The sequence below is a fragment of the Leiobunum rupestre genome, chromosome 1 (assembly GCF_980474605.1).
Source record: "Leiobunum rupestre chromosome 1, qqLeiRupe1.1.hap1, whole genome shotgun sequence".
Lineage (NCBI taxonomy): Eukaryota > Metazoa > Arthropoda > Arachnida > Opiliones > Sclerosomatidae > Leiobunum > Leiobunum rupestre.
The window spans coordinates 35,717,718-35,737,708 of record NC_143384.1 but is presented as its reverse complement, the minus strand read 5'-3'; the positions used below and the strand labels follow the sequence as shown (position 1 = coordinate 35,737,708).

Genomic DNA, 19,991 nt, shown 5'->3' with positions numbered 1-19,991 from the left:
TTCTTATTCAAATTAATAATTAATAACTATTAAATAAATAACCAATATAGGTACGAGCATAAGTAACATAAAGAAATATTTAAGATATTCCCTTTGCTGCCGATGTAATTTTTGTAAAGGCCATGACCATCAGACCATTTAAATCAGTTCTCCGTAAGCTGTTTCCTTAAAGCCAATGCCTGTTGAAAATTGAAACGCGCTTAAAGCTTAAAATAACGTTTATTTGGTAAATGCTGATTAATTATTGAATCAGTAGTTCTTTTTTAATATGAATTCTGAACGTTTTTTGTTCGACTTTATCACCATCACAGTTTGTTATGTTAGTTATGGTATTATACAGCTTTATCAAGTTCGAACTGGATGGAAAAGCAACGCGAATTCATTTTTGCAGGATTCAAATTTGACTTGGTATACTTCCAATCCGGACTTCACGCCATGTTTCCAACGCACCGTTCTGGTTTGGGTTCCTTGCGCATTTCTGTGGATTTTCCTTCTCCCGGAAATTCAAACGTTCAGGCGATCGAAAAGAACTCAAATTCCATGGACATTTCTGAATATTTCTAAAATGGTAATTGGTGTGTTTTTCCTTAGTGTGGTGGAACTGTTTTGCAGATAATTCCCGATGTTAAAGATAATGATTTATGTTTAGAGTTTACCATCTTAATATTAAATTTAAGTTGAGAGTGGTGCAGAGGACTCGTTAAAACCGCTTGAAAATATTAATCAGATCTGCATCAACTTTTGCACTATAATCCAGAGAAAGTGCGATAATTATCTAGGGTACCGCGTTTAAATAGTCTCGTTTTAAAGTTAAGCGCGTACCTTAAAAGGATTGGTAGCGATTTCAACCGATCAGCTTTTCCATGATAAAACTGAAAGCTTATAGCAATAAACAAAATATGTCAATCTATTTAGGTTATTTCAATAGAGAAGGTGTTTTTTCCTAAAGTGTTGCCCCACATTTTCAGCAATCCACCTTAAGCCATGAAAGCAATTAATGGCAAATTGTTTGAAGATTAATTCGAGTGTTGTTATTAGGCCCTTTTAAGGTGGGGCCATAGTTCGAATTTACCACCCTCTCATCAAACAAATTGACCAAGATCCTCTCAGAAAATTAAAAGTAGCTCTTCAAAAATAAAGAATACAACCAATTGAAACTTTCTTTAATAAAATGGCGTAGGATAATAAGTTAATATAGACTTGCAAGTGTATACACGTATCTTTCCGCAACACCTTCGCCAATCAGTGGTAATTATGATTAGCCATTCGTAATAATAAATAAAATAAGAGTGCTAGGACCTTTCACTTAAATAAAGAAAACGCAGCTCTAAAAGAAGTTGTTTTCACACTTATCCAGCTAAAGTCACAAAACTGTTTGTCGGTCACAAGGACATAAAGATAAATCATAATACTAATTATGCATCCCTATGTAGTTAAAATACAATATGCATAACACAATCTTCTGCAGTCGGTGGTTCGAGATAACGCATCCATCATAAAAATGTTCGCCCAAAACAGCCCCCCAAATGTAGCACTGATTTCTGGAAAAAAAAGTTATTTGATTGCCTGCCTTATCATTAAGACGACAAGGGCGTTAAAAGTCTAAATAGCTGTTTAAGAGATACACACTTATGCGCACTTAAGTGATGCTGAACTTCAAAATGAGGTCTTTATGACCACCAAGTGTTAGAGAAGGGAAATAAATACGGACTTAGGCAGTTGAGAACAAAACTGGTCAATTCTGGTATTTATCGGTGGCATATGCAAATTATCTGAGATACTTAATTTGATTCACAATAAAGTAGTTTAAAACCTGTTCAGTATTATACCGATTAAACATATTGGTCCGGATTTTGTCCATTTGATCGAATTCAATGTGATTGACAAGGGCGCGTCTTGATCGACAGCTGAAAAGCCGTTTCCACATAATCGAAATGTTTATATTGAAAGCCATGATGACCAACCAAATAACGGTTTTAATTTTTTCTCAGTGTATTTGTTATATTTTGATATTCAAAAAACACAGTGAAGTCGTAAAATAAACCCAACTTACCTCATCTAATCCAACCTAACATCTTATAACCCAAACTAACATAATCAGATTGCTGAAAAACCGATGTCAAGCAGCGACTATTTCAAAATAAACATTAATTTTCTGAAACTTTTATTTACAAGACACTCACCTCATAAAACCTTAGACTTATGACCTTTTCCCCCTTAAAAAACTACTGTTACTTTTGTCGATTAAATGGTGTTCTTTAAAAAACGTGTAGATAATATGAAAGCACAGTGTCGATCAAATGCACGTCGACTAAAAGAACCCCTTGTCGATCATTTGTAAGTCAATCAAATGGACTATGCCATTGGTCCGTTACTTTAAAATATGGCTAGTCCAGCAGTAATAAACTCAATGCAACACAAAATGTTAACGTTTGGCTATTGATGAAATTCACTGCAGATGACTTTCAGCTCCATATGAAGTGGTCTTCCTATTGTAACTATAAGGGCAACCGTTGACCCGAGCAACTAGTTAACCTTTAAAGACCAACTTCTTTTGTTTGGAAAGAAAATTTTATTTGAGATTAGACGTGGTAGCTTAGCCGAAATGCTTTTAGGCGAAAAATAACACTTAGCACTCGTAAGGTGGGTAAGAACTTTATTAATGACAAATTAGCAATACATTTATATAAATTTGTCAAAGAATCGTTGAACGTCTTTCTATAAAAAACTTCATGGCATTCTCCTAATTTTATGTTTTTTAATTATATGTAGATTGCAAATGTTGCACTTTTAGTCGTCAATGCACTGAAAATAGCCTACGACGTTTACCAGAAACAACCTTTCCTGATACATAGTCTTCCTTCGTTAATCAAACTTTTGACAGAAGTAAGTTATTATTTTTTGTTCCGAGTAAGCAAAATTTTAAGTAATATTCAATTCAATTTTTTAAATTAAAAAATACAATGGTTCATTGTAGCAGGATAAAAACTCGTCTAAATATTTTTTCAAAATTCCCAATTAAGTTTAACTCTTTCTGTAGTTGACTTAATTGTTTCCATATTTTTTCCTGAAGTTCTTACAGACGGTGTGTGAGTCCAGAAAAAGTTTTAAGACTGTTCAACAATTTTCCTTCACTTGAAATATATCTTTTATTTATATTGAATTGCATGACACTAATACTTTCTTTTCATTTTAGGGCTTAGCATTTTCTCTCATGTTATCGGGGCGTGAGCGTGGCATTCGACGCTCAGGACTTCTATTTGTATACTGGTGCCTCTCAACATTGACCGGGATAATTTCAACCAGATCAATCATTTCATTCACGTTAAATGAGGTATGGGTACTTTTTATTATTGACCAAACGCAGCATTTTCATTATTATCAAAGCAACATGCTTATAGCCGTAGCTCCATAAGACCGTTTTGGCAGAAAAACAAGCAAAATATTTTAAAAATGTAAATATTTATCTGGCTCACACAGTTATAATTCGTGGATATTAATCAACAAATTTAATATTTAGATATTAAAACCATTCATTTATTCACCACCAGAGTTTTTTCGATGTTAATAAAATTTTAAGCGAAAGAGGAACTTTAATAATTCATTCTTTTCCAAGAAAAGATTTATACTTTTGATAAATACAACGAATGACAACAAGGTAATTTCAAAAAAACAAACTCACAAGTAAATTTTAAAATAGCGACAAAACCTAAATTCCAATACGTAGTCACTTATCAAATAAGAGTTATCAAGTGTTTTAAAGATAAGACACTGACAAAGCAGAAGCTGGCTTAGACGAATTAGGAACTGGCATTGGTAGCCAATTTATCTAAAACAGATACTAAAATATTATATTAACATAATAATCTTCGATTGCTCTGAAAATTGAATCAACTTAATTGCCACAGGACGTAGTTTAGGGGACATTTGAAAAAATGTGGAAGTAACATTTTTAAATAATCAAGTAGAACTTTTTAGAAAACCCGTTTACACCGGTAAAATATGGTCAAATTAAACAATTTACCCAAATAAAAAAAAAACCCAATTTTCAAATAGCATAGCACTCTAGTGGTCCCACTGAGATAACTTCTTAATTTTACTTCCCAAATTCAAAGCAAGTGTGTTAAAGGTTCAATGCGGTGGTTAATTTATTAGCCCTTACGTCGTTTGCTTCATACATTGCGGACGTGTTTTTTGACTATTAACCACCCTATCATTAAAAATGGGGGTGGTGAAATGGTAAACATTCTCGCCTCGCATCAAGAGAAGCCGGGTTCGATCCTATCTTGTTGCACGGAGTAAAAAAACGTAACTATTCATTCTGAGTTGAGTTTTCCAGCAACATTGCATTAGTTTGGTCAAAAATTATTAGTTTTTCTTTAATACTCTGTTTTACCCAAACTTTTATCAGAATGCAAAGGTGGGTGAAAATATCGACCATATCTGCTATATTTTAATTATATGAAGAACCATTTCCACTTTTTGATAAGTTCATTATCATTGGATTATATTTAAATTTTAAATTTTAAGCAAAATTTCAAGTTTGAATTTTGAAATTTCAACCTATGAGAATGAACTTAACCGAAATGGGAAAGGACAAATGGTTTATCATATAATTTCAAACTTTGCAGGGAGCGTCGATATTTTAACCCTCAGTTTAAATAGTGCTTCTAACGGAACTCGTTATCTGTTACACACAACAGATTAACTGCAATTTCTTGTTTGGGTTAAATCGAGAAAATTTTATTAAAACTTGATGAAAATTTTTCTCAGTAAGTACCCTGTGAAAACGAGAAAATCCCATGCTTTTTTAAATGTCGATTTTTTCATTTAAAGTTTTCCAAAACATTTTCGGTCGCCATAGCAAAACGGAGGAAGCCCAGCTTAACTTTTCCCTTGGTAAAAATTCATGTTACCCCAAGGTCTACATGCCCCCCCAAAAATCGGTCATTAACATCTCTGGTACACTCCTCGTAAGTGATAAGCGTTGACTGAAAGCAAAAAACATAGTAAAAAATTTATAGGAATTTTTATAAATGATATAAAAATTTTAAAAAGTAGAGAATATTTGAGAGTAAATTTTAATTTTTTCTGTATGTATTTCTTAAATCGAAAGACTGATTATCTATTGTGTGGTGGATCAAACCACTTTTTTTGTCAAATTTAGATTTTGGGGCGTAGACAAGGAGGGTTTCAGGGTTCAAACCCCCCTTGAGCCTACCTTCCCCTGTACTAAATTTCCGTCCCCCTTTCCTTCCCCTGTACTAAATTTCCGTCCCCCTTTCCTCCCCCCGCATGATTTTTAGTTTAGCCCCCGTCCCCCTTGAAAGATTTCTGGCTACGATACCCCTTTCGGTGGTTCTCGAAAACCAGGGTCGAATCGTCCGCTATCGGCTAACGTTAAACCTTGTATGAATGAATTATTTGACTATATTACACGTTCCAAAACGTGACCTTCATTATTGTCCTACGATGCACGCCATCTAACGGCGAACATCGGTTTTGGTAGTACAAATAAAAAATTGATATTAAGCGACTCTGAGTGGAATTCACGCAAGCAGAGGTAATTTCTGCCACTAGTGCCATTCGATACTGAACCATTTCAGCTTGGTGTGAAGACTAACCGCCATACACACAAATTCCCACTTTTGTTATTCAGGGGCCCTATTCTGAGGTTATCGTTACGACCCGTACCGAACAAAAATTGTCGGCAAGGAAAAACATTTTCGTTAAGAGCAAAAGTCGCGATTCTGAGGCGTTCGGCAGAAAATTTTATCGGTAAACACTCCCAAAAACGTTCGTTACGCTAACGAAAGGGTTGTAGCTGTCGTTAGTATGGCTATCGAACAAAAAATGACTTCTAAAATGGCGGCCTATGTACTACGACTCGAAATTTTGCGTTCAGCTGCTGCTGAAGATGCACTTCCTCGTCGTGATTTAAGGCGACAGCGAGTATTTAGAGATAGAGCACAGCCGTTTGAATTAGATGCTTATCGTTTCAAAAGACTTTTTCGAATAAGGAAAGAGCTTGCTTTAACTTTATGCGATAGAATGGAGGAACGTCTATCTTCTCAAAATGCACCCGCCTAATATTAAGGTAAGCTATAACCCAAATTATTACCATAGTATTGCTTTATTTTAACATTCGTATATTAAAATATTCTAGGTTTTAATAGCATTGAGGTTTTACGCAGTAGGGTGTTATCAAATGGCAATTGGGCAAGACCTTTTTCTTGCAGTGAGCCAATCAACTGTGAGTCGATGTGTTTCTAGCGTAGGTCAGGCAATCATTGACATTTTTACGCCAGTAGTAATAAAATTCCCTATTACCGACAAAGAGGAATTGGAAAACAAAGTTGGGTTTGTCTAATTTTAAAAAAATCTTTAAAATGAATTTTAATTATTTTTTATTTGTCTAGTTTAAGTAAAGTTGCTGTCTTTCTTGGGGTTATTGGAGCGATTGATGGTACTCATCTTAGCCCCAGCCAGCAATGATGAGCATTTTAGAGAATATTTGTATGTCAACCGGAAAGGATTTCACTCTTTGAACGTTCAAATTGTAAGGTTACAATAATATAAATATGTTATATTCTAAAATTTCTAGAAAATGTATGTTTTAACTTTATTTATAGATTTGTGACTATACTAAGAAAATTTTGAATATTAATGCCAAATTTCCTGGATCATCCCATGATTCTCATGTATTTCGGATGACGCTTCTTTAAATGGACGAAATAACTCTTGATGATATTTAATATTTGAACTTAGTTTACTTGTTGATTTTACTGTTTACCATTGTGTAATTATTAAAGGGGACAGTGGCTACCCTCTGAGACCTTGGCTAATGACGCCAATAACGCACACCCCCAATGGAAGCCCGGAAGAAAGATTTGATGAAGCTCTAACTAAAACAAGGCAATTAGTGGAATGCACAATAGGAATATTAAAGCAGGTGTTTAGATGTCTCCTTTTGCACCGCACCCTACACTATCATCCAACTGCGGCAGCTCTAATAATTGTGGCATGCTGCACTCTACATAATATGCGGAGAGATGCTAACCACAGAGACTCGGATGATGAATTTACAAAGACATCTAGCGATAGCGATGATAAAGTTTTAGATGCAAGAAGGAGGCAGAGGAGGCAAACTCGTTGGGAGCGCAGGGCCTGAGTTGTTGATGTTCCAAACTATCAACCTCAACCTAATGAAAATTGGCTACGTGGTGGTCAAGCTTAAAGAGAACACCTTGTCAGGCGCTTTCGCTGAAATAATGTTTTATTTACTTTGTATAAATGCCAATCAATTCCACTAGTCAAATTTTAATTCATAATGCTCAATAAAATTATTTGTTTTGAAAGTAGTTTACACTTAATTCTTTAAGAAAGTTACAGTTGTCAGCTATAGACTCAAAAGCTGAAGCTATTCTATCCAAAGAGCTAGCTTTTTCATGTTCAATTACATTTCTTTCTTCCAGTGCAGTTTGAATGTTCAGGGTGTTGCTCTAAATAGTCTAATATCATTAGACGTTGTCTTGTAGACACTTAAGGTCCTCGAGGGGCCATTTTGGGTTAAAAATTCCAACTTCTTAAGTTAAATTAACAATAACTAACTAGCAAAGGCTTAGATAGATGTCAGATTCGTTTCCAAAAATTGTAATCTAAACAAAGTATAACGTATTTTATAAACAATTTTTTTCAGCGATAAAAAATATTGACTTACCGTTAGCTTAATTTACTTTCTTCAATTTTGTTGTTAATTTGAAGAAAATAATTTCAACCATAGGTTAAAACACGTGCACTTTATACCACACTAACTTAAAAAATTCCTAATATTCCTCTCTCTGTAGTGTTCTGCCTCTAAATATTATCCCGTATTTCCTGCCCTGTTTTATAACAAACGAACTGCAGTGAACACACCGGGTTTAAAACTTGTACCTATCTGTTAATAAATATTTTTGTACAAAATTTAAAATAATAAAGAGTCGAGATACTTCATGACTAAAGTTTTAAAATTTATTTACAATTAAAATAAACACGACTCTTTATTATTTTAAATTTTGTAATTATAACGCCATGACTTTAAATAGATTAAAAATCAATGATTAAATATATTTGTAGTTTGGATGAAAATGATTATTTGACTTAATCTGCACACATCACAATGGTGACGGAGCTGTCTACGACCCAGGGAAGAAATACCTGTAGGATACATTTTGTTATTTTCTGAAAATATTTTCCGGTTGGATATTTCATTTTGAAGGAACTCCAAGTAGTTTTGACCGTTCAGACGATTTGGCAGGAAGAACGGGCCAATAATTCTGTCAACTAACAGACCAGCCCACACATTTAAGCGAAACTGCACTTGGTGGCGGTAAGGAAATCACCAGTGTGGATTCTCGTAGTCCCACATATGTTGGTTTTGACGGTTGAAAGGCCCATCTCTTCCGAATGAACATTCGTCGGACATCAGCAGTTGATCGTGAAAATCCTGGTGTGCGTCAGCCATGAGGCAAAACCAATTGCAGAAGTCGAGTCGGCGCTGTCTATCACCGTCATGCAGTCCTTGGTGAAGTGTCGCTCGATAAGGATGAAAATGGTGTCTTTTGAGTGTTCTCCAAACGTAGTTTCGATCCAACCCTAAGTCAAAGCTGGCAGTCCTGACGCTCGCTCGAGGATAGGCGACGAAGTAGGCAAGTATGGTGTTTTCCATGTCGATGTCCTGGAGACCACGACCACGAAACCTCGGATTGATATTACCCCAGTTGTCGAAGTCGCGGACCACTCTAAGAACCGTCGTATGACTTGGTCTGCAATTGGCAAATCTTCGTCTAAATAACTGACTTACTAGAGTAGCATTACGACGACCTTCTCCGTAAAATAATTCTAGCATATGAGCGCGCTGATCTCGAGTGAAAAGAGGCATACTGGACAACAATCGGCCAAGCTGAGATAATGTTTTAACTTTGAAATGTAAACGCTTTAAATACTATTCGGACAATTGATATTTCGCGTTAAAAAACAACAAAAGAAAAATAAGCGTAATTTTTGGTCTACAAATCTTTGTTTGATGATCTTACTCGTAACCACGTCGAAATGGAAGACGCGGTCTTGTCTACTTTGTCTAATTAGGTGTTGAACGTAATAATTTTCTTTAACAATAACTTTTTGCAGATCTGATTATTAACTACATAGCTGAAAGCATAAGTTCCCTAAAATAAATGTACATGTGTGTTGTGATTATGTACGATTGTTTACGTTAAAGGCTCTTGCCTGCTAGTACAACTTGTTTTTTCCCCCGACCTCCAAACTCAGTGAAAAATAGGTCTTTTTCAACCGAACCAAAATTATTTTTACACTTTCGACTATGCCCTACAACTTTTCTATTGAAACATTTTGCGTGACACCTACCGGTGAAAAAATAAATTTTCCAAAACGGCACAAAATCGTTCGATTTTTCTGAAATTGAGTAACAAATAAACACTGAAAATTCCAGAACCCTAGCATAAATACATTTTGAGAAAAATGGCCTGATCGAGCATATTTAGACACCCTGTATATTGATTTTTAAAATAATTCAAAAAATATCTCTTACACATTTCAAATATCCGCGACTTCATAGAACTCAGCTACTCCCCTTTAATTCAACCTTTCAACTGCTTTGATAGAACCATTTTTTATATAAAAGCTGTCTCTTTTCTCTGTCTCACAAGGTATATTTTGTGTATAATTTATTACTGTAAATAATAGCCATAAGTAATCATTTGGGTAAGAGGTGCAATAATCAATTAATAACTATTTATACAAAGTTTTTAAGAACTATATATTGTCGAGAGAAAGACCATAATTATTTGGTAAAACAGTGAGGTTATCTTGCGATTGACCTTTGGGAAGATGCAAAATGATTTTCAAAACACATGCATAGACGATTTCCGGTCATTTGCAGACCAAAACTCAAGTCGTTTATTTTTCAAGTGCAACTTTACTATAATTCTTTATATTTCATTAAAAAAATCTGTGACTACATAAATGTTACCTCATATAGTGAGTATTGAAACCTAATTTGCTACAACGTAATTTCCTTTGGTAAAAAGTGTTCCACCCGTTCACTCATAAACTTCATTTCTAGTCTTAAATTTACTTTTCTAAAGAAAGTATCACTCGTTCTTAGACAATTGATATAAGAATAATATTTAATTTATATTTCTTTGTTAATTAACCTTTTTTTAAATTTCGAAATAGAACATCTGAATATTTTATATAATTTATTGATTTTTAATTTAAAAATATAGCCAGGGCCATCTTTATACTTCTGCCGCCCACAAATCTGCCCCCCTTTTATTTATACAAAATCGTAATTCTTTTCGGTTCAATATTGAAACAACAGCCACCATTAAGCGATTACCGCCCTGGGGCTATATCCCCGTTCTAACCTGATGCATAAGGAGTCCCTATATTTATCAAACAAAAAATAATTTCGAGAAAAGAGAAGAAGCAATAATAAATGTTTCACTAAATAAATCAGCAAGTGAAACTTTGTACTATTTTGCCCAACTTGTTTAAATGGAAAACGAAGGCTTTAAAATTCAGTCAGTGGCGACTTTTAGCAACAACAAGGGGAAACTTTTCCACGTTATTCAGTTTCCACGTTGTTCAGTTTCCACGCTATTCAGTTTCCACGTTATTCAGTTTCCACGTTATTCAGGTTTTACTTACTTTTCCACGTAAATCAGGATGCGCGTTATTCAGTTTCCACGTTATTCAGGTTTTATTTACTTTTCCATGTACACACTCAAAACTTACTGTTGAAAAAACAGCAAATATGGTTTATAATTTACAGCAAGGTGCAGTTGAAGTGGGTTAACAGCAGTTTGTCGTAAAATTTACAGCTTTCTGCTGTATTTTGAAGAAAACCGTAGCGACTGTAAAAATGTATATTCGTACTGTTTTAAAAATGACAGTTATATTAAAATTAACAATATGAAACCGTGGTTGACGTTTTACTTCAAAAATGCGTAAAATTTACCACACGTTACTGTTTTTTCTGTTATAAACGGCAAGCGCTAGTATATAAAACAACTAATTATTATTGAGTTGTCAAAACATTTTTTAAAATCGCGCAAGATTCCTTTTAGTTTTAAATATAATAATATCCGATAAAAATATGTTTATATACTCTTTTGTATAAGTAGCACCCCACGCAAAATGCTATATGAATTACAACCCTTGTTCATCGTGTGCTTAATAATTTGAAACCAAGTTAATAGTTTACTTTCCTTTGGTTTCCCTATAGCTCTAAACTACAAAGGCTCGAGCAAAATATGATTAACTAGAGTTGTAGTCATTTCTGATATTATCGATTAAGTTTATCTATTGAAATATGAAAATATTTTGTCAAAGTTTTTGTTATAGTAATTAATAAAAATTTTATGTATTTCTATCATGAATTGATTAATAAAATATTTGAAATTTTTTAATTAGGCCTAAGGTAACGTGATAATGGTTTGATCCGTAAAATGTATGATGAAATTTTAAGGTTGTGAATAAGTTGTGTACTAAATGCGTTTGCTAAATAAAACTACGGTTAACACTGGAATTTTACAAACATTGGATTTTACTGTAAACACTGCATGCATTTACCGTATTAAATACGTTTAGAATGAAGGTTAAATAAACAGCAATACTCTGTAAATATAACTTTATTTTGCTGTATTTTTAAACAGCAGAGTGTCCAGTAAATTTAACAGGAAGCATGACAATAGAAAAAAAAGTCAGAGTTGGTTGTGAAATTAACAGCATTCTGCTGGCATCTATGCTGACCGCAGATTACAGTAAAATTTACAATAATATTTTTCTGTGTGTAAATCAGGATGCGCGTTATTCAGTTTCGACGTTATTCAGGTTCCACGTTATTCAGATTCCACTGTATTCAGTTTCCACGCTATTCAGTTTTTACGATATTCAATTTCCACGCTATTCAGTTTCAACGCTATTCCATTTCCACGCTATTCAGTTTCCACGCTATTCAGTTTCCACGTTATTCAGGTTTTACTTACTTTTCCACGTAAATCAGGATGCGCGTTATTCAGTTTCCACGTTATTCGGTTTCCACGTTATTCAGTTTCCACGCTATTCAGTGTCCACGCTATTCAGTTTTTACCGTATTCAGTTTCCACGCTATTAAATTTCCACGTTATTCAGTTTCCACTTTATTCAGTTTCCACGCTATTCAGTTTCCACGTTATTCGGGTTTTACTTACTTTTCCACGTAAATCAGGATGCGCGATATTGAGTTTCCACGTTATTCGGTTTCCACGTTACTCAGTTTCAACGCTATTCAGTTTCCACGCTATTCAGTTTTTACGCTATTCAGTTTCCACGCTATTCAGTTTTTACGCTATTCAGTGTCCACGCTATTCAGTTTCCACGCTATTCAATTTCTACTCTATTTAGTTTCCTTGCTATTCAGTTTCCACGCTATTCAGTTTCCACGCTTTTCAGTTTCCACGCTATTCAGTTTCCACGTTATTCAGGTTTTACTTACCTTTCCACGTAAATCAGGATGCGCGTTACTCAGTTTCTACTCTATTTAGTTTCCTTGCTATTAAGTTTCCACGCTATTCAGTTTCCACGCTTTTCAGTTTCCACGTTATTCAGTTTCCACGTTATTCAGGTTTTACTTACTTTTCCACGTAAATTAGGATGCGCGTTATCTAGTTTCCACGTTATTCAGGTTTTACTTACTTTTCCACGTAAATCAGGATGCGCGTTACTCAGTTTTGACGCTATTCAGTTACCACGTTATTCAGTTTCCACGCTATTCAGTTTCCACGTTATTCAGTTTCCGCGCTATTCAGATTCCACGTTATTCAGTTTCCTCGCTATTCAGTTTCCACGTTATTCAGGTTTTACTTACTTTTCCACGTAAATCAGGATGCGCGTTCCTAAGTTTTGTTAATATTAAGTTTCCACATTATTCAGTTTCCCCTTTATTCAGTTTCCACGCTATTCAGTTTCCACGTTATTCAGTTTGCACGATATTCAGATTCCACGTTATTCAGTTTCCACGCTATTCAGTTTCCACGCTATTCAGGTTTTAATTACTTTTCCACGTAAATCAGGATGCGCGTTATTCAGTTTCCACGTTATTCAGGTTTCACTTACTTTTCCACGTAAATCAGGGTGCGCGTTATTCAGTTTCCATGCTATTCAGTTTTCACGCTATTCAGTTTTTACGCTATTCAGTGTGAAACTATTTCTTCAATATTGTCAGCTGACCAAAGTCATTGTTATTTTCTAACGGAGATGTCAACATCTTCATGCTTGTTAATATTAATTTGGCGGTAGATTTTATTTTCATTTGGTTATTTTTCAAAACTGGTTATAGTCTTCCTATGATGTTTTACCCTTATGAGCAGTTCGGGGTTCAATAAACATTTCATTAAGTATATTTTTTTTCAATAACAAATATAGTATATGTATATGATTATGAGGATCTGATAAAGAATCAAATAGATCGTTTTTTCTTCGTTCTTATCTTCGTTTTATTATAGGTAATAATAATTCTAAAGTAATTTTAACCTGCGTAGCAGTATCTATGGGACACTTTTCAATTCGGGCCTTGGCCATTCCCATTTGTAGCACATATCAGTTTCGGGTAAATGCTAGATTGGTGTTACCAAAATATTTTTTTAGTCAATTCATGGTATTGTTATTTTCAGCGGGACATTGATTCATCACATTAGCTCGAAGAAACTTTCCCGCCATTTTCGTTATTAAACGATACTTTTCCGTCTGTGAACCGTTGTGGTTTCTTAAGAATGGCTTGCTGATTAGTATAACTGTTATTATTTTAACCTTATATAGAAATATTAAAATAGCCCTTTTATACTTTTTAATTTTTTGGGTACACTTCATTAAACTTTATATATTGCTAAATCTTATAATATTTCTAAAAAATACGGGTTTTAAGTATTTTTAAAGAAGTAACAAACTTTAAAAAAGCAAGAAGAAACATTGCTGTAAATAAATTTCTTATAGAATTTTATTTGATTAAAAGTTATTGTAATTTTTGAATTAAATTACATTCTGAACTAATATGGAGTTCTGTTCATTTTTAGGGGCATATCGAAAATGTTATTACATTTTCATTATTGATTGCCGAATTTTCTTCAGTAGCGTTGCTATTTTTTCTGTCTTCATTGTTAGATGCAAAACCTCAATACGAAAAACCGCCAAACACCGACTTTCTTCCTGATGAGGTACGTTATAATAATCTATTTAACAGATTTAAGTTGTGTTGGTTTGTATTTACCAATTCCTGCCATCATTTTACTCAAAATACGTATTGAAATTGTAGCGTTCCTTGTATTTAAAATCTCTACGATCTGTCTCTAAATTATGTTAGCGTTAACAGTAACTTTATTGAACATTAAATGTTTACTTATGGTAATAAGATACACATCACCTATTCCATTTATATCAATAGAATTTAATTTTTATAGTAAAGCCTAGTTCGTGTTAAAAATATACGTTTTGTTAAATCTTTAGTAGAAAAAATTCAAATACTATTTTTTGAAATAGGTTTAAAGAACATATGCTAGTTGCCTCTCATTTAAGATGTGAACAGATGCGTACATTTGAATTTTCGCTGTGATCTTAGCTTCTGTTTCATTTCTTAACAAAGTTAAGAAATGAATTCGAACCCCTTGTACCAAAACAAATACAATCCAAAAATGGAAGCTATAGTTTGCCTATCGTCTTCACAGCACACTAGTGTTGATTTTATTTTCGGACCACAATTTCTCGCTCCCACTCAAGAGCACCTAGATTCCGTTTTCCATTCCTTAGCAAGTTATATTTTTTATTTGAGCAGAACACTTAAAACGAGCTATCAGATGCAGGCCATGCCTCCAGAGTTCAAAATCGTAACAGCGAATCCTCTTAAGGCCCGTTTCCATGAGAATCCTCTTAAGGCCCGTTTCCATGAGAATCCTCTTAAGGCCCGTTTCCATGAGAATCCTCTTAAGGCCCGTTTCCATGAGAATCCTCTTAAGGCCCGTTTCCATGAGAATCCTCTTAAGGCCCGTTTCCATGAGAATCCTCTTAAGGCCCGTTTCCATGAGAATCCTCTTAAGGCCCGTTTCCATGAGAATCCTCTTAAGGCCCGTTTCCATGAGAATCCTCTTAAGGCCCGTTTCCATGAGAATCCTCTTAAGGCCCGTTTCCATGAGAATCCTCTTAAGGCCCGTTTCCATGAGAATCCTCTTAAGGCCCGTTTCCATGAGAATCCTCTTAAGGCCCGTTTCCATGAGAATCCTCTTAAGGCCCGTTTCCATGAGAATCCTCTTAAGGCCCGTTTCCATGAGAATCCTCTTAAGGCCCGTTTCCACGAGAATCCTCTTAAGGCCCGTTTCCACGAGAATCCTCTTAAGGCCCGTTTCCACGAGAATCCTCTTAAGGCCCGTTTCCATGAGAATCCTCTTAAGGCCCGTTTCCACGAGAATCCTCTTAAGGCCCGTTTCCACGAGAATCCTCTTAAGGCCCGTTTCCATGAGAATCCTCTTAAGGCCCGTTTCCATGAGAATCCTCTTAAGGCCCGTTTCCATGAGAATCCTCTTAAGGCCCGTTTCCACGAGAATCCTCTTAAGGCCCGTTTCCATGAGAGCGATTTGCGAGAAAAAGACAAGCGATTTGCGAGAGATATGTTAAAAATTTGCGCGATAACATTTCTTGGTGTTTTTATGATCGCGATATTTGGAAGCGGGTAGAGAAAAACCTCCGAGCGAGCGCGATTCTGCGAAAATAACTCTCTTCTAACCAGAGTAGACTTTTCGCGTCTCACTGGGCGATTTTAGCGATACGTTGTTCACGTGAATTATAACGTGATAGGCTTCAGCCAATGAAAGTTCACCAACCTAAATCGAAAGATTTTGCGTCGCGTAGTACAAACAATATATTATTTGCGTTGTATTTTTTTTTTAAATTCCGCAGTTTTTGTCTCGGTTTGTGTTGATCGTGTTTTCTTATACCAACCAAACCATTAACAAAGAAAGAACTATTAAAAGAAAAAAGCTGCAGCAAAATGGGCAAAATTTAAAAAAGAACAATTTTTTTTAAAAGGTAAAACATTTCTCTCTGAAATATGGGACAAACGGTTTGACAATTATCGAAATAGAGCTTGCGATGATTTTTTTTAAATGTATGAAACAGGTAATTAAAATGATATTACTATATTATAATGCAGAAAAAGGTAGTGATAAGAAAAGTTATTTATTCAAACTATATTACTTAATTAAAATAATATATGATGAGGGGCAAAGTTTTCCTAAAATTTTATGGCTTCCCAAATGAGAAGGGACTGTAGTCTCCACAGCAAGGTCCGGGAAAGTGACTAGCTTTTCGAGACCGAGCTAGTATTATCCCGAAGCAACTAAGGGCCGATTTCCGCCCCTTGTATCTCCTCAACCACTCAGAGTAGCGAGACAAGAAATATACCATTAGAAAGACCAGGCGCATACGAGAAACATACAATAAAACTATAAATCTAGGGCTGTTATGCTAATAATGCGACGTAGTTCAAAGATAGCCAAAATGTCAAAAAAAACTTTCATCTTCTTCTTGCAGACCGCTCTCGAGCAAAAACTACTTATCCGATTTGCTTAAAATTTTTGGTCACCTTCCACCTGCTTTTCTGTTGTGAAGTGCCGAAGGATAAGTCTCAGTGACTAACCGTCGTCGAGTTGATGAGGAAAAACTTTAGCCCCACCACAATTTTTTTTTAAAATTTTGAATTGCGTCCAAACAGAAAATGTTTGTTTCCGTGGTTTCGTGTCTCCGCTATATCTACAAATGTAGTATCATAACTATTTAGACCTAAACTATAGAACGCTTCGTCACGTTTCAATTTAAAATAGTATTTACGATTTTGTATTTAATATACATTCTCATATAATAAGAAAAGCTTGTCATAACTCCCACTATATTTATTTAGCTTAATAATTTGAATATTCAATATTATTATTGAAGTACTACAAGACGTGCCAGGTAAGAAATTGTAAAATGGTTAGCGTACTTTTAGAATCTAAAATCATACAATTTTCCCCTACAAGTTTGTTTAGGAGGGGGGAGGGGTTAGCTTAAACTCTCTATTGTCTCAAAATTATTTAATTTGAAATGAGGAAGTTTTAGGATCAGATTTCCAAACCGTAAGAAAATTCTCTCACTTTGTCTTATTCTTTTCTAGAGGTGCCAATTAAGTATTAGAGAGGTCTAAGTCCCAATTTCCCAAAGTGTCGGGATGATTGTTTGTAGTTTCTTACGGGAATTTGTGATTTTTTCAACTAAATTTCCCGACACAAATAATTATAGTATAATTTTAACTATAAATCTACGGGGGTGGAATAGTGCTTAAGTTGGGGGGGGGGGGGCAGAGTGGTTAATAGTTCTGGAACTACAAAAATATATGAAATCTGACGAAAAACCTTAAGGTTAAAATTAGCAAGGTCCTCTGCCCAACACTACGTCCTAATGTCTCAGCCCATGAACGTAGTGAAATCAAATACGATAGACCTTGCGCGGCCTTTTTTTTTCATGATTAAAATATATCTTACAAATAATGGAAAAAAGGCCGAGTAAGGTCTAGCGTATTAGATGTCAAGTAGCGTGATATGCGGGCTTTCCTTTACCAAGAGTTATGAACAGGCCCATATAGAATTAGTCCATATTTCTAATTGAAGACCTCGCCCACGGTTTTATTTCACTACGTTCATGGGCTGAGACATTAGGACGTAGTGTTGGGCAGAGGACCTTGCGAATTTTAACCTTAAGGGGTCTGGCCAGATATATTTTTCCGGCTTCGTTTTGCTGTGTATAGAACTATTAACGGCTTTTATTCGGTATAAATTAGTGGTGTTTTGTTTCAATTTTTAATGATTTATAATACGCGCGGTTATATAAATGGTTCATTTATTTGGAACAGACGGAATCTCCCGAAGAGCACGCTTCATTCATTTCACAGTGTTCTTTTTCATGGATAAACAAGTACGTGTGCCGTTTTTGAGTTAGCAGAGACCAAGTAGGCTTTCTTGTACCAACAGCCGGCTTCAACCTTCTGCGAGGAGCTTGAGATGACCATTAGTAGTGATCATTTAGATATAGATCTATGATTTCCGAAAAGCAAGAAAACCTTAAACTAAAATGTTTAAAGCTGATAAGTCAGGTTAAATTTTAAACTCATCGCTTATGTTGAACTCCAAATAGTCATTTAAAATATCATATCTTTAGGTAGAATCTTGACTCTTAATAAGATTTCAATAACAAATTTTATTTCTTAACTCTGTAATGATTAAATTTAAGTAGCAAGCACAAATGTGTCCATTAAACCCTACCATTAAATAATTAATGAATTAATTCTGCGAAATTCATGAAATACGTTTTTATAGCACATCAATCGAAGTTTTCAATAAATGGAGATATTGCCCTTTGGAAAATCTTTTATCAGTAAATTATCATTTTCCATTTAGGTTAATATATATCGGATATAAAAGAGAAATAAAAAGCTCCGACATACCCAAATTGCAACGAAATCTAAACGTTAAGAACACAAGTTTTCAACTGGAGAAATATATGTCGAAGCATTCGCTTATTTCCAAAGAAACAAAAAAGTGAGAGCAACTAAATATCATTTTCTAAATTTTTATGTGGATAAATGTTCCTTGTTTGTGCAATATATTTATGCAAATCTGAGATTTATACTTTTTGGACGATTACGACTGGGTCTATTCATCGTATTGGCGTAACGTTTTATATTATAATATAAATTTCTATAAGTTTAACAATAATCTAGTTTTTTTACGAAATAAAATTTCATTTTTCTTGTTACAATTCCTCCGATTTTTAATCCGAAGATACAGCAAGAAGACCTGGATTGTTTTTAATGATCCGCCACAAAAGCGAAATAACCCACTGTTTTCCATTTACCGAAATTCATTTAAACTTTAATTTTATTCGAAAATGAATAAAATTATTTGAGACAGGTGTCACTAAAAATAGTAATGCTGGCGTTGTAATAGGTGTTTCCTTAAAAAACAACAAAAAAATATAAGTTTAAAATGTTTTTATCTGCGTTACAAGGGGTGGCGGAGTGGTTAGCGCTTTCGCCTTGCAGCAAGAGGAGCAGGATTCGATCCCAACTTGTGGCACTTCGTGAAAACTCGGAACTACTCTTTCTGCGATCAGTTTGCAAGTTCTCTCCTAACTGGTTAAAGAGGTTTTTAAAGAGTTCTTCGGTTTCCCCTTCCCATAAAAACTTGTCGAGGTTAACGGTAATAGTTAGTGTAGGGAGCGGTTGGCTCGCGTGGCATGAAGGGCTTGCCACCACCCTCCTACGCATTGTAACCCGACCACCTGTTTAAAGGCATTATTAGTCGCTAGATGACTTGGGCCTAAGGTGGTGCCTTGGGTATTAGCCTAGCTGATTATTAGTATTAAGCTTTTTAGTACTTTATTTGTACGCGCGTGCTCTCTACCTTCAAGAGCTACAGCTAACGAGGAGTGTACCTGAGGTGTTAATCACCGATTTTGATGAAACTCGGGAGGTATGTAGACCTTGGGGTAACATGAATTTTCACCAAAGGAAAAGTTACGCTGAGCTTCCGTTTTGCTATGGCAACTGAAAATGTTTTTTACAACTTTAAATGAAAAAATCTACATTTAAAAAAGCATTGGATTTTCTCGGTTTCACTGTGAAAAATTATCGAAAAATCAAATAAAAAATAAAATTATCAAATCTCAACTAAAATGCTAAATTTGAACTATTTTGGGTGAAATTCATCAAGTTTGGGTAAACTTCATTCAAATTTGGGTAAAATTGAGAAAATTTCAATGAATTTGATAAATGAAGGAATATTTGCAAAATTTTACCTTAAAAGGGTTTTGTCAAATATTTTTTTTTGGAATCGACAAAAATTGGAAAAGTTAACCAAAATTGGGTA

At 34.7% G+C, this 19,991-nt stretch overlaps 2 protein-coding genes across 5 annotated transcripts in view; both read left to right on the top strand.

Moving 5' to 3' along the window:
- Positions 1 to 19,991, top strand: part of LOC149962220 (multidrug resistance-associated protein 1-like) — a 244,146-nt gene that overhangs the window by 167,938 nt on the left and 56,217 nt on the right. The window lies entirely within an intron of this gene.
- The window catches only part of LOC149962223 (ATP-binding cassette sub-family C member 3-like), a 31,884-nt gene that overhangs the window by 3,402 nt on the left and 8,491 nt on the right, over positions 1 to 19,991 (top strand). The window contains exons 2-7 of the mRNA XM_090155766.1: positions 392 to 568; positions 2,773 to 2,886; positions 3,197 to 3,334; positions 14,118 to 14,258; positions 17,978 to 18,039; positions 18,522 to 18,662. Coding sequence (XP_090011892.1) covers positions 392 to 568; positions 2,773 to 2,886; positions 3,197 to 3,334; positions 14,118 to 14,258; positions 17,978 to 18,039; positions 18,522 to 18,662 — 773 coding nt within the window. The remainder of the gene's footprint in view (positions 1 to 391; positions 569 to 2,772; positions 2,887 to 3,196; positions 3,335 to 14,117; positions 14,259 to 17,977; positions 18,040 to 18,521; positions 18,663 to 19,991) is intronic.